Genomic DNA, 15765 nt, shown 5'->3' with positions numbered 1-15765 from the left:
TATTTCATGTAGAAATACATGAAAACTTATGGTTCCCCAAATATATACCCACTTGTCTTTTCTTTATTAATCGAACAGGAACTTCTTGTTACTTTAGTGTAAATAAGACTTTTATTGACATGTTTATGTGAAACTTACACATTATGAAGCTGCATTGTGAACAGGTTAAATTGCAGTGCATACTGTACACAAATGGACAATATAAATAATAATACAATAAGCAACAGAAAAAATATATAATAAATAATTAATAACATGTTCTGACAAGAAACATGTAATCCTTCTCATCTAATGACAGCTTGTTTAACGCGCCTGTTAGATTTCATGCCTTCATTTGGAAATTAATCAAGAAGCCTTCACACTGGAGTTTAGTCTATTCTTTGAGGATTTCTTTGCTGATGTTAACATTAAAATAAAGTTGAGTGTAAATACTTAACTACTTCAACTCCAACAATCTTAAACTTAACTCAACCCTAAAGTGGCTCCCCCTGAAGCTTCATTGAAGCTACATTATTATTATTATGGTATTTTATGGTTTTCAGCATATATTTATCTTATAAATATTACTATATCTTCAATCTCTGGTATGACAAAAAATTGAAATCAAGATATTTAAAATGCCGCACAAAACACACTTGACTGACAGACCCTATGGGGTCTAACCGGTAACATAAGTTATATGAATACTTCATAAATCAAAGTCTTGTGATTCCCTAGCGGCTGTGGATGGACTCTGGCTGAATCTGAAGCCGGGTCTTGGTAGCCAGGGCTGCCTTGCGGGTCATGGTGGTGCAGCGGGTCAGGATCTCCTCTGTTTTTGGTCTGGGTGGCATCCTGGGAAACACTGAAGCCGTCTCACTTCCTTTGGGGCTTAAAGATCCAGAGCTGTCAGAGCTAGTGTTGGAGCCTCGGCGGTCGCAGAGGCTGAGATCAGGAATGCTGATCCCACTGTCACTGACACCAGGCTGAGGTGAGGCTGAAGGACTGACTGTTGGACTTGATGATTCGCTGCCTGAGGAGAAGTCTGAGAAGCTGATCTCAGTGCTTGTGTTGCTCAAGCTGCGTGCGCGGCCTTCTGAGGTTGAGGCTTCCCTCTCCGTCGGCGTTTGCGACCAGGTCTCAGAGAGAACATCCAGAGATCGGGCCTTGTGGAGACGCCCTGGCAGACTGGGCTCTCCTCTGGACTGACCTGCAGAATCCCGTTGTGGACTATTTTCTTCGTTGATGCCGGATGGACGAGGAGCCTGAGGTTCCCTGCTGGTTGCCAGGTTCAGAGTGGAGCTGTGCAGCTTTTTCTGCAGGCTGTAAAGGCCTGCCCGTGGGTTGTTGTATGGTTGCAGGTTCATGGAGGGGATGTAACCTGCCTTTCCATTGAACCTGATGAGCCACCAGCCGTTGTCAGACTTCCTCAGCACCTCCACCACAGAGCCAATGGGCACAGACACCTCGTCCTCCTTCTTAGTAGAGTAACTCCTCACGGCACAGTACAGGGCACCTAAAGGTCACAAACAAGACAACAAGCTCAGGAACTGCTGTACAGCTACATATTATCTTCATTAAAATGAGTTTTTGCCAGATGATGTCACACCAATGTCAGGCTCTCAAAGGTTCAGCTCTGTAATCAAAATGCTTAAATGACATCAGTTCTTCTTACGTGCATTCTTGCTCATTAATATTCCACTGTGACTGCAAGTAACACACACCTGCAAGCTGGAAACCAGCATCATCATCATCCTCTCCTTCACATAACTCCAGGTAAGGAGCAGGAAACCAAGCCAAAAGCTTATTTTCGTTCTCCACCAGCCACCAACCTGGAGAGGAAATAAAACATACTTTCAGCATCACAGAAATGGGTGTGGGGGTAGCTCAAGGATTTTGCTGATTTTCATGGAAGTAACTACATTAAAAACATTAAGCACTGACCTGCAGAGTCTTTGATCAGGACATCCAGCTTCTCGTCCACAGCGACCTTAAACGGACGGTTCTTGGTATCCTTTGTCTCGTAAGCGGCCACGCAGCGGTAAGTCTGGGTGACAAACGGGTGAGTGATGCTGCCTGCATGCTGGCGAGTCACATCACCCCCTCCTCCACCTGAGCCATCAGACAGCAGGATCATGATGCTGTGTGAGAGAAAAGTCAGTCATTTAAGAATCAAGAGCTTCTATTAAACACTCACATGATTTGACCTAAACACTGACATGACAACCTACCTGTTCTTGGTGAAGTCTGGCTGCAGGTCCTGTTCTTTGGGCATAAAGAACTGAGCCACCTCTGAGCTCTGAGTCACAGTTTGGTCGCACTTCAACAGCTTGTCACAGTAGCTCTCCAGGAACTTCATCCGTTGGACAGATCGCTTGGATCCTTTCTTCTGGAGGCTGTTCCTCCTGACCTGCCCTGGAGAGAGGAGAGGAAACAGTTTCAGGATTAATACAACATATGCTGAGTGGAAGAGGAATATAAGAAATACATTTATAAAGCATCTTTCTTAGAAATATTTTAATGTCATTACCATGGTCTTTTATAAATGCTTACATCTTTTCAACAAAGACCAAAGAAAGACACAAATAAGACACATCACTAATGCCTACTGAAACGATGCTCTAAGGATACATCAGTGCACCTCAGAGGACAAGCAAGCTAAACAAACCATGTTTGTTCAGATATTTAACTGTTTCAGTTGGCTATTCCTGTAATTAATGGCCACAAATACACAGTTGCTCATAAGAGACCATTTAAATACATCTTGTAAACCACAGTTGAAGTAATCTTACCTGTAAATTTTGGGATCACTCTGTCGTTTTTCCTGAAAGGGTTCAGGTGAGGGAACCTCTTTTTCAGCTGCCTCTGTTGGAAAGAATAAACATTTAATTTAATAATTTTTCCTACAATATAAACAGCACACCGAGTACAGCAAGTGGGTTTCTTTGGTCTTACATGAAATTTCTTGAAATCCTTGAAGGACCTGTAGACAATAACTTCAGTCTCGTCAGACCACAACACAGATATCATGAACATCTGTGGAGAGAGAAAATAAATGATGAGAGACAAGAAACTTTCACACACACACAAATACAGCAGAGACATTAAACCCCTAAAATAAATAACAATTGAGGTCTTCACTCACCTTCAGTTTTGGTGTGTCCCTGTGGACGGCTCCGATAATGCGGGCACTGATTATGAAGCGTTGATCAACGGCCATCGTCCAGTTGATTGTGTCTGAGCTGTCAGGATGAATAGCTGCTTTATTGACCTTCAGTGTCGAGCTGAACTGCCTCTGCTGCTCTGACAAAAATCTGAATGTTTGCTGCGTTTTATATACGCTTCACAGAACGGAGGTGGAGTCTGAGTGAGCAACACCTGAGGGCTGGAAAAAAGGATGCACACGTGCAGAGTCTTTGTCACACAAGTGTAACTGGATCTTCTTGTAGTCAAGTTGGCATCAAAGTCAGAGATCATGCAAGAGAATATAGTGCTAGTTTTAACATTTCAGTGACATCATATTGAGGGGAATGTATTCATAATTGACAAAGCTGGAAGTCTGAGTGTGAAAACACTTTGACCCATTTTAAATCATGTACTGCACTCACCCAAACTTACATGTGCAGACGGGCCACTTGGCAGCAAAGAATAACATTTTGACATGAATGAAGACATAGTCAGAGTAGCTCATGCATTTAAATCATTTTTTGATCATCAGTTTACGGCAATGTTTTTTCATTTTAAATATGACAATAAATACGACTTTTATCATCATTCAAATTCCACACTAAAAAAACAAATAGTTTTGGGGCATTTTTCATGGCAATAGTCAATGGAACTCCTCTTTTTTCTTCAAAAGGGACATTATTCTCATAAAGAAAGGCTGAGATGAATAATAAATCAGAAACGTGCTGCTGATGAGAAAAGACGCCCTCTGGTTAGACTGACGACACACTTATTACAATCACCAAACCAGTTCTTTGTTATAAAACTCTGTGTGTGTGTGTGTGTGTGTGTGTGTGTGTGTGTGTGTGTGTGTGTGTGTGTGTGTGTGTGTGTGTGTGTGTGTGTGTGTGTGTGTGTGTGTGTGTGTGTGCGTGTGTGCGTGTGTGTGTCACACAGTTACCGAGAATCTTCAGGAAGTGGCACGAGATGTACTTTCAGTCAGTCAGTTATGTTAAAACAAACATATGACACTGTCCACTGCCATCACCTTCATGTGTCACCAGAAACATTCCCAATGTTTATATTTAGTGCAAAGCTCTTTTTCCTTTTATGTGAAACGATTCCTGAGGAGGAAGTAAAGCACATGTTCATTATGGTGTCCATAAGCAAAAGAAAAGTAATTATTTTCTCCAGAAAGTAAACTATTCAAGATTCTGCGTTCAGATGTTAAAGAGCCACAGTTATGGAAAAACGTTCCCACAATTGTTCTACCTCACTTTGGAAAAGATGTTACCATTGTGGAAGTTCGGTGTATTTTCACTCTTAATGGGAAAGCAAAAGAGAAAGAAAAACATTGGAGATAAAAATCTTAAATGGATGCCCCACCACTAAAATGACTCACACCTTATAGGCTATAGATATTGTTATTATAGGAAAAGAAATCAAGTGTCCAAATAAGTCCCTGAAGCAGTTAAATGGAATTCAAACATCATTCATTTTATTATTTAAATCTGTGTTTTTCATACTGTGACATGTCAAAATGTTTTCACTGATAAAGACCTATGGCATAATTTCAATCGTTCAAGTATTGTACATGGTCTTTGAACACCAAATTTTTTCACAAAAAGTAGGTAAATACTGCTTTAGACAGGAGGGGAAATGTATACAGTAGCATTTATGAAATACTTTTTTTTGTGTGGAAAATCTATGGGGCCCTAATGGTCTAAGATGCATGAATAAAGGGCAGTTTGGCAGAACCAAAATTCTTTATTTGTTTTGTCTTTTACAGCCTCACTAGGTCGGTTATAACTTATGTTATTTCATCTTAAAACTACTAATCTCTGGATGGTTTCTATGCTAGTGTGGCGAAATGGAGAGAAGGGGGGAAAGTTGCTCGACAACGCCACCTGGGGAATTGCACCCCAGGAAATACAACCTTGGCCCTGTACTTTGGCCAACCAGAGGTCACACAGATTCGTTGCACGTTTTGTATAAAGGACGAGAGACGGACGTACAAAAGATATAATTTTATTTATTTACAGTAAGCAGAATTGAAAGAGCTCAGGGATCTCAACAACCACTGAAGTGTCAAGTCAAAACCCCAAAGTAGAAATAAATACAACAGGCACAGAGCTAGGCTGTAGCGAGGCGGTCAGACTAAATCAACTCAAAACCACAAAAGAACCACTACAAACCAAATCAAAGCCTGCCGCCCGCTACACCAGCTCCTGTCCTGGAAACACAAGAAAGAAACACAAAATTACACTACTGTTGTGGCGAGACACTCAGGTTGTTACGACAATCATTTAAAACAGAGGACTATAATAAAACACACACATAACACCCCAAACACAAACCCAACAGCTATGTTAAACTAAACAGAAAATAATCAGTTGAACCCCAAAGCAATAGATCAGAAATAATAAGAAAATATTGATATGCTTAACCCCAAATGGGTCAACAAAACGCAACACAAAAATATATGTATGTATAGGATTTAACCCAAACAAATAAACTAAAGAACACAAACACAAAAAGATGAAAGGAAAAGCAGACAATTAACCAAACCGATAAGAGTTGTGGTGGGACTGGAAACTTAGCGCTGCGTGGGAATGCAACCGCCACATCGGACTGTGTGGAAAAAGGCAACGGTGCCGGAGCAGCCGAAGATGATGAAGACGACGGAGTGGATGGAGAAGACGGAGCGGATGGCGAAGACAGAGCGGCCGCCCCAGGACCGGAGGCCGTGGATGGTTTACGTTTGGGATCGCCAGGTGTAGGCTACGTCACAGAGCCGTGCAGGGCAGCTTCACCAGAGCACAGGAGGAGGAAGAAAAGCAAAAGCACCGCTGCGGCTCCAACAGCTACAGCAGGACAGAGAGCAGACGGCTAAGCACAAAGCTAACACAACCAGCAGGTTAACAAAAGAGCACGCTTACCCGAACGAAGAGAGCTTTACGCCCCGAAACTGATCACCGGCTGCGGCAACAGTACAGAGCGGATGCCACACTCCCCTCACTCTTCACAATGCCGCCCCCGAACAACACGGCCAACAACGCTGGAAAGTTACAAAAACACTCGCGATCACTGGGCACCTGCTTGTCATCATAAAGTTGCACGAAAGTAGCGTCATGCCTACTCACCTTCAAGTGACTGAAGCACGCCACACCAACCGACAACAAACCAACAACTAACAGACGCCACACCGAGTCTTCGCCACGAGTGCCAGGCAGCAGTGTGCGCGCCAGAGAAGGCGCAGCACTTATACAGGTGAAACCACTCTGCAATCTGCCCACCAGAAATCACCTGAGTGGAGGAGGAGCAACACTCAACCTGCCACATTCCACCCCCACTCTCTGCGTCGTCGCCCCGACGGCAGACTATTTGTTAACCAAACCACCTAGGACCAAGGCCTAAACAGAACAGACTGTGCATTTACCACAGGACCTGCAAATTCAAGTACCCCATTACCCCTGATGCCCACCGGTTGGGGAAGACGATGAAGGTTGGAATGTTGACCGGCGGTGGAACGGCCAGTACGACGCCGAGTTGGCTGAGAAGAGCTAGGCTGACCACTAGAGGGCGGAGCCACAGAATGAACACGCTCTGGCTCCGCACTTGGGCCTGGACCTGGGTCAGGCCCAGCGCCTGCTGGAGTCATAGTAACAGGTCCCGTAGGGCAAGATCGAGCTAGTGCCTCAGTGGCGGAAGGTGCAGAACTGTCACGGGCCAGCAGCCATAGTTCCCCATCTTCAGGTGAGTCAGGGAAACCTATGGGCGCCGTCGGAGCGGGTGGAGGAAGCACCCTGGGAGGGCATGCACTGGACACAACCTGAGCCTTCAGCATATTCCGATGCACCTGCCGAGCCTTGTGGAGCTCCTCAGCAGGGGCAATGGTGTAAACTGCTCCACTGCCGGATGGGGCTTTCAGCACCTGGTAGAGCACTGGGCTCCACTTGTCGTGAAGCTTGTGTCGACCCCTGACACCAAGGTCTCGGAGATAGACCAGCCAGCCCACCTGCAAAGGGGCCTCTCGAACATGCCGATCATGTCGCTCCTTCCGTTGACCTGCAGCGGCCAACAACCTACCACGAGCATTCTCAAATGCCACTCTGAGCCTTGCCTGATGCTCGGTCATCCAGTTCTGTACGTCCCCTGGCTCAGGGTCCTGGACCCGGCCCAAAAGAAAGTCCACAGGGAGCCTGGGCTCTCGACCAAACATCAGGAAGAAAGGTGACTCCCCTGTACTTTGATGTGGCGTAGTGTTATAACAAAACAACACATGAGGAAGACAAGAAACCCAATCCCGCTTCCGGGAGACTGGCAAGGTTCGCAATAAGTCATGGAGCGTCCGATTAAAGCGTTCGACCTGTCCGTTGCCGGCTGGATGGTAAGGAGTGGTTCGCGATTTGTCAACCTCGTACAAGCGGCAGAGCTGGTGGATCAGGGAACTCTCAAAGCTCCGACCCTGGTCGGAGTGAATGCGGCTTGGAACGCCGAACTGGAAAAACCATTCGGTCAGCAAGACCTGGGCAACCGTCACAGCACGCTGGTCCCGGGTTGGGACTGCCACAGTGTATTTACTAAACACATCGGTCATCACTAAAACGTTCTCCAACCCGTTCTGTGATGGTTCTAGCAATGTAAAGTCGATGGCGACAATCTCGTTCGGCCGGGACGCTAGCACGTGACCCATAAAGCTGTGGGGCACTGACCCTGAATCTTTGGCAACTTGGCAGCGTTCGCAGGTCTGGACCCACTCTTTGATGTCAGCAGACATTCTCGGCCAGTAACAGCGCTGTCGTACCAGTTCTGTGGTGCGCTCGATACCTTGGTGACCATGGTCTTGATGCAACTGGGTCAGGGTCTCCTTCTTAAGGACAGCAGGCAGAACAAGCTGGAGACACCCTTCCCCCCCATCTGAACGGAAAGTCCGGCGGTACAGTACACCACCTTGTTCGACCAAGCGGTCCCATTCTCTCAGGAGCGTCAAAGCTAAGGCAGGGAGTTGTTGCCTCTCCTCTTGAGTCGGTTTAACCCGCCTCCGCCAAAAGCGCAGAAAGTTGTCACCCAAGAGAGAATCTGCCTCCTGTAAGGAACAAAGGTCAGATGGAGAATGGCCCCGGAAGACAGACACCGCGGCCTGGGCTGCAGGTACCACTGGAGCCGAGACTGAAGCTGACTGGGGGAGCAGTGGGATCGAAGTGCCAGGTAGCACCCGTTCAGCCAGACTGGACCCTGACAGATACTGCCGGGAGAGGGCATCAGCATTCCTATTGACGCGTCCCGAACGATACCTGATCTCGAAATCAAAGACAGCCAATTGGGAGGCCCACCGCTGTTCTACGGCCCCCAACTTGGCAGAATCCAGGTAACTCAACGGGTTGTTGTCCGTGAAGACCACACATTTATGCCCCAACAAATACTCCCGGAACTTCTCTCCCATCGCCCACTTGAGTGCAAGGAACTCCAGTTTCATCGAACTGTAATTTTCCATGTTGCGCTCCGTGGGTCGAAGCCCTCTGCTTGCGTACGCCACTGGCCGAACACCATCGTCAGTCTCCTGTGAAAGGACAGCTCCCAGGCCACTGTGACTTGCATCGATTTCCAAGATAAACGGGCGTGCAAAATCTGCATAGGCCAGCACTGGGGCCGAGACCAACTTCGCCTTCAAAGCTTCGAAGCTTTGCTCACACTGGGGTGTCCATGCAGAGCCCAAATCCCGCCCAGAGCCTCGCTTGGACCGGGTACCTGCATGCTCTGCCACCAACTTATGCAGGGGGCCTGCCAGCTTAGCGAACCCCTCCACGAACCGCCTGTAGTAGCTGGCGAACCCCAAGAACGAGCGCAGCTCTGACACATGGCAGGGCCGCTGCCATTCTGCCACCGCCTCAATCTTGGCAGGGTCCGTGGAAACGCCTCGGCTCGAGATAATGTGCCCCAGGTAACGGACCTCCCTTTTGAAAAAGGCACACTTCTCAAGTTTGACCTTCAAGCCTTCCCTCTGAAGCCGACTGAGGACCACCTCCAGTCGCTGCAAGTGTTGAGAGACAGAAGATGAAAATACAACAATATCGTCCAAGTACAAGAGCAAGGATTGACACTGTTGATCCCCAAACATCCTTTGCATTAATCTCTGAAAGGTGCTTGGAGCGTTGCACAAGCCGAATGGCATACGGTTAAACTCGAAGAGACCGAAAGGTGTACAAAAGGCTGTCTTCGACTTGTCCTGCTCTGTGACGGGGACCTGGTTGTACCCACTCGCTAAATCGAGGGTGGTGAACCAGCGAGCTCCAGCAAGGGAGTCAAGGCTTTCCTCGATGCGAGGTAAGGGAAATGCGTCCTTCCGTGTCTTGCGATTAAGCAGGCGGTAGTCAACACACATCCGGAGACTACCATCCTTTTTACGGACCAGGACAATGGGGAAGCAAAAGGGCTATTGCTTTCCCGGATCACCTTAGCTTCAAGTAACTGGTCAATGTGAGCCTTCACCTCCTCGTACTCCGAAGGTGGTATCCGTCGGTACCGCTGTCTCACCGGAATCTCGTCCAGCAAGGGAATCTCGTGAGAGATAAGGTTGGTACAACCCAAGTCACCGTCGTGATTCGAGAAAATTGCCTGGTATTTCTGCAGCAGAGCATACACCTCACTCTGCTCTTGCTCGGCTAAAGCGGACAGGTCCCCAGCTTGTACCCCACCCGTTGTTGTGCCAGCAGCTGCATGGGATGAAACTGAGGCTGTAGTGAGCTTCACCTCAGTTACGCCAGCTGGTAGACTGACAACCTGCGCACTACTTAAAGCGCCAAGACCAACACGTGGGTAGAGAAGGACATCAGTCGTCCCCACATTGACCACTGGGACGTAAACTGTACCACGGGTAACCTGGACCACACAAGGAAAAGTCAGCAGCCCTGCTGGCAGGCCAGACTCTGTTGGTTCAAACAGCGCAGCCTGACCAGCCCGCTGCTCTGCACAGGTAGTTGCCACAAGCTTCAGTACTCCACCAGGTATTCGTATTGCCCGTCTCCCACGAACCCGGGCGGAACCAGTGATGTTTCTCTGATGTTCTGTGGTGGCCTGATGGCACCGTTGCAAGGCTTCAAGGACTGGGCCTGGGGCTTGAACCACCGACGGCGCATTGAAGAGGGCGGGGCCATACATGGCAAAGAGTTCACGATAGCATCGACGAATGATGTTGCTCCCCAAGATCCCCGGGGAAGCAGATGCAGCATCAGGAGGGTCTCTCACCACCAGAATCCCACAACCAGGGACCACTTTTCCACACAAGGTCACATCCAGCTCCAAGTAACCGATGTACGGGATACAAAGACCATTAGCTGCCCGCAATTGCAGCCAATTACAAGACCGAAGGCGCTCTTGGCCCCATGATGCAAAATGTTCTACAAAGAAACTTTCAGGGATCGTAGACACCATGGAACCACTATCTAACAAGCATGAAACCGTGACCCCACCCATCAAGACATCAATATGGGGACACGGTGCCATTATCCGATCAATGAGGTCAGGTTGCGAGCCTCTAGCCTCCCCAACTGAGCTTTGGCTCCGCAGCTCAGTGGGCGTCAGTTTTCCGGCTGAAATGCAGGGCGGGAAAATCCAGCCCCAGTAGTAGGTCGACCAGTCAAAGAACCAGCACGGGGACGAGGGGGGACTCGCTCCCCATCACAATCACTGGCATAATGACCTGGCTGTTGACATCTTCTGCAGATCAAAGGCCCATTGCGAGGGGGCCGAGGTGGAAAAGGACGAGCCTGCAAAGAAGCCATGGTCTGGGCCAGTTGGTCAAGCTGTCCTTGTTGACGTTTCAAGAGAGCCTTCACTTCGCTCAACTCTGAGTCATGGGGTGAGACAAGAGGGGCGGGGCGAGAACTACCCTGCACTCCATACTGTAAACCGTGGGCCAAAGGAAGAGAGTGGCTACGTTCCCTAACACCCCTTGGAGAGCCCTCCCTCTCCCATCTAATGGCCTCTCCACGTGTGTCAAGCAGAGAAGCAGTGGGGTCGCGACGAATGAACTGCTTCAATTCCCTGCGAAGGGTACCATCAAGCACATGCTCCACGAACTGGTCGCGAAGAAGGATTTCTGCATTAGGCAGAGCATCAGGTGCTGACTGCTTGACACGCTCCATCAGGGCCATCAGAGCCAAGGAAAACTCTAACAATGTCTCCCCGTCCTGCTGCTTCCTGGAGAAGAAAGATTGCTGCAGGGTCACATATGAATGTACACAGCCATAAAGCTCAGTCAAGATGGTCAAAACCTCGTCAGGATCCTCCCTCTCCACACGGGGGCGATACTTTATCTCTTCTCTGGCCTCCCCTTCTAGGTGGTCAAAGATGAAGAAAGCCTGATCACGAACAGACAGGTGGCGGGCACGCATACACACCTGTAGCTCCTCTTTCCACTCAGCTATGCCTACACCTGTTCTGCCATTGAACATGGGACATCTACGCTCTCTAGGTATGACAACCAGCCGTTCAGTGACCCTGGAGCTGGCACCAGCAGCCGGAGCAACAGGAGCGGGGTCAGCCCTACTGGGACCGGCCTGGGAAGCATCTCTCGCTCGAGACAGCTGCTCGTTATCTGTTCTAAGCTGTGCCACTAGCTCTCTGAGCTGCTGCAGTTCCTCCTCCATAGCAACCGCAGAAACCACACTCACCAACTCAAAATGGAGACCTGATTTTACCAACTGGCAAAAAGGAAAGAAAGAAACAAAAGATATGCTGCCGCTCCGTCTTCACCACTGCCTCAACACACCACCACTTAATCCAACAAAAGCAAAAAGGGAAAGAAAAAAACAAACTCAAACTAATAACACAAATGAAAGTCACGTCTCTGTCCTCTAACAGTGCATCCTGTCGACAACGCCAACTTGTGGCGAAATGGAGAGAAGGGGGGAAAGTTGCTCGACAACGCCACCTGGGGAATTGCACCCCAGGAAATACAACCTTGGCCCTGTACTTTGGCCAACCAGAGGTCACACAGATTCGTTGCACGTTTTGTATAAAGGACGAGAGACGGACGTACAAAAGATATAATTTTATTTATTTACAGTAAGCAGAATTGAAAGAGCTCAGGGATCTCAACAACCACTGAAGTGTCAAGTCAAAACCCCAAAGTAGAAATAAATACAACAGGCACAGAGCTAGGCTGTAGCGAGGCGGTCAGACTAAATCAACTCAAAACCACAAAAGAACCACTACAAACCAAATCAAAGCCTGCCGCCCGCTACACCAGCTCCTGTCCTGGAAACACAAGAAAGAAACACAAAATTACACTACTGTTGTGGCGAGACACTCAGGTTGTTACGACAATCATTTAAAACAGAGGACTATAATAAAACACACACATAACACCCCAAACACAAACCCAACAGCTATGTTAAACTAAACAGAAAATAATCAGTTGAACCCCAAAGCAATAGATCAGAAATAATAAGAAAATATTGATATGCTTAACCCCAAATGGGTCAACAAAACGCAACACAAAAATATATGTATGTATAGGATTTAACCCAAACAAATAAACTAAAGAACACAAACACAAAAAGATGAAAGGAAAAGCAGACAATTAACCAAACCGATAAGAGTTGTGGTGGGACTGGAAACTTAGCGCTGCGTGGGAATGCAACCGCCACATCGGACTGTGTGGAAAAAGGCAACGGTGCCGGAGCAGCCGAAGATGATGAAGACGACGGAGTGGATGGAGAAGACGGAGCGGATGGCGAAGACAGAGCGGCCGCCCCAGGACCGGAGGCCGTGGATGGTTTACGTTTGGGATCGCCAGGTGTAGGCTACGTCACAGAGCCGTGCAGGGCAGCTTCACCAGAGCACAGGAGGAGGAAGAAAAGCAAAAGCACCGCTGCGGCTCCAACAGCCGAACGAAGAGAGCTTTACGCCCCCGAAACTGATCACCGGCTGCGGCAACAGTACAGAGCGGATGCCACACTCCCCTCACTCTTCACAATGCCGCCCCCGAACAACACGGCCAACAACGCTGGAAAGTTACAAAAACACTCGCGATCACTGGGCACCTGCTTGTCATCATAAAGTTGCACGAAAGTAGCGTCATGCCTACTCACCTTCAAGTGACTGAAGCACGCCACACCAACCGACAACAAACCAACAACTAACAGACGCCACACCGAGTCTTCGCCACGAGTGCCAGGCAGCAGTGTGCGCGCCAGAGAAGGCGCAGCACTTATACAGGTGAAACCACTCTGCAATCTGCCCACCAGAAATCACCTGAGTGGAGGAGGAGCAACACTCAACCTGCCACTTCCAAGACAAACAGTCTTTGGTACATGACAGATCCTTTGGAGCTGGTTTTTCTTTGTCCTGTCGAACATGTTGTACAGTAATAACACAGCAGACACAAAACTCATGAGTGAAATATGTGGAGGCATATAATTAGATTGATCTCATTGGCTCATGTTCAACAATAGTTTAATATCTCGTTAATAGCAGGCTCTGACATGCCTGTATACCTTTCAGTGATGATGTACTGTTCATTCATGCTTCTGTTCATTCAGTACATTGACAATTCTTTCAAACTAATAAACTACAGCCCCAGCAATTAGTATTTAAATGATAAACAACTATACAAAGTCTTAAATATTATAGTATAGACAGTAAGATGATACTGTTGGTGATTTAAATGATACATTTGATTTTATTCAAGTCCATCTGAAAACAATACTGACATGCCAATACAGTACAAGGTTCTCACAGGACAGCGATGCTACAAACATGATGATGATCTTAAAAATATGATGCATTGATGCACTTTTTTATTAAATATTTTCCATCAAACTATATCAAGGCTGGCCTGAAAACTGTATCACTACTAATACATCAGACTCCTTCTATTTAGTTCATCTCATGTAGCTCCTCACATTCACTTTGTCTCATTTTCCTTTATTTCGTCCTCCCCCCAAAAAACTGTAGTTTCAGTTCCTGCACTAACTGGAATAATTTCAAATGCAGTATTTTTATGGATCATGCAAAATCAATTAAACATACACTAATACTGAACTTTGGTGTAGCTCTTATTAATCTGTTGGTTATGATTTGACATCTCCTACTTGAGGCTGCACGGTGGCTTAGTTGCTACTACTACACTAACACTGTCACCTCACAGCAAAAGGGGCTCGGATTCAATCCCAGGTTTGGCGGCCCTTCTGTGTGGAGTTTGAAATATGGATACAAATTCATCCAAACATAGATATATTAGTCATATTTTAGCTGGCCCTTCTGTGTGGACTTTGCAGTGTCAGCGTGGGTTCCCCCTCCGGGTTCTCCTGCTTCCTCCCACAGTCCAAAGACATGCACCCTTGGCTTAATTGCCCTGCTCTGGCGATCCGTCCAGGGTGTAACATGCCTTCGCCCAATGTCAGCTGGGATCGAACCTTAACCCTGAATAGGATAAGCTTTGAATAATGGATGGTTGGATACGCAATGGGGTCTAACTGTCAACTTTCTTATTGTGCACCAACTCAATGTATGTTATTATTCTTTAAGTATCTCAATGATCAAGGTTCTCCTGGCTAAACTATGAATCTGGACTTCCTTTTTGACTTAGACTTGACATTAAGCAGATCATTCCCTCTTGAAGGATGCCTTGACACATAATATTTCTCAGTTTTGTCTCAGCTGAATTATTTCAACACATTATACTTGTGCAGCTGAGATCGGCTCCAGCACCCCTGCGACCGTTAACTGGATAAGCAGATTACGGAAAATGAATGAATGAATGAATGAATTATACTTGTGTCTGAATAGCAGGCACCATTTACAACTTGAATAAAGTGCATCTCAACAGCTGTGAACTGGATTGAGGGAAATATGGATACAAATTTGTCTAAATATAGATATAAAAGTTATATTTTAGCTGGCCTTCATTGGCTCCCTGATACTTTTAGATTATTATTTGTTTTACTTCTCAGATCTCAGGTTAGATAGCACTCCATGTGCTTTTAAATGTATTTTGGAAACCTATGTTTTTAAAACTGTTACGAGGTTCTCATTTCATGTGCTTATTTTATTTTTCACTCATCTAATGCTTTCTTATGGTGTGATTCTGACAGTGCTTGTGTTATCTGAAGTTTGACTGATAGTGCTATTACTTGACTGTTGTTTTTAAAGATTTTTTTCTTTTATCTGTGCAGAACATTTAAACCTTTTAAAAAAGACATTATATGAATGAAGATTGTTATTATTACTTATGGATATTCATCCCCACAAAAAGTAAAATGTGGCCAGCGATGTACAAAGCATCACCTGTAGCTGTGGTGCAGCAGATTATTCAGATATTCAGAGTATGAAACATATTTCATGTAGAAATACATGAAAACTTATGGTTCCCCAAATATATACCCACTTGTCTTTTCTTTATTAATCGAACAGGAACTTCTTGTTACTTTAGTGTAAATAAGACTTTTATTGACATGTTTATGTGAAACTTACACATTATGAAGCTGCATTGTGAACAGGTTAAATTGCAGTGCATACTGTACACAAATGGACAATATAAATAATAATACAATAAGCAACAGAAAAAATATATAATAAATAATTAATAACATGTTCTGACAAGAAACATGTAAT

The 15765-nt window shown here is 46.4% G+C and overlaps 1 protein-coding gene across 1 annotated transcript; it reads right to left on the bottom strand.

Moving 5' to 3' along the window:
* Positions 1–713: 713 nt before the first annotated feature.
* LOC129091762 (NADPH oxidase organizer 1-like) lies at positions 714–3258 on the bottom strand. The gene is made up of 7 exons (XM_054599456.1): positions 3125–3258; positions 2935–3015; positions 2772–2844; positions 2211–2394; positions 1924–2120; positions 1719–1811; positions 714–1495 (listed from the first exon to the last, which is right to left on the bottom strand). Exons 1-7 carry the CDS (start codon positions 3197–3199, stop codon positions 714–716), a joined length of 1485 nt encoding a protein of 494 aa, XP_054455431.1. The 5' UTR covers positions 3200–3258.
* Between the last annotated feature and the right edge of the window lie 12507 nt (positions 3259–15765).

This window comes from Anoplopoma fimbria, chromosome 5 (genome assembly GCF_027596085.1).
Source record: "Anoplopoma fimbria isolate UVic2021 breed Golden Eagle Sablefish chromosome 5, Afim_UVic_2022, whole genome shotgun sequence".
NCBI classification, from domain to species: Eukaryota; Metazoa; Chordata; class Actinopteri; order Perciformes; family Anoplopomatidae; genus Anoplopoma; species Anoplopoma fimbria.
The sequence above is the reverse complement of the archived record's forward strand: the minus strand, read 5'-3'. Positions and strand labels throughout refer to the sequence as shown.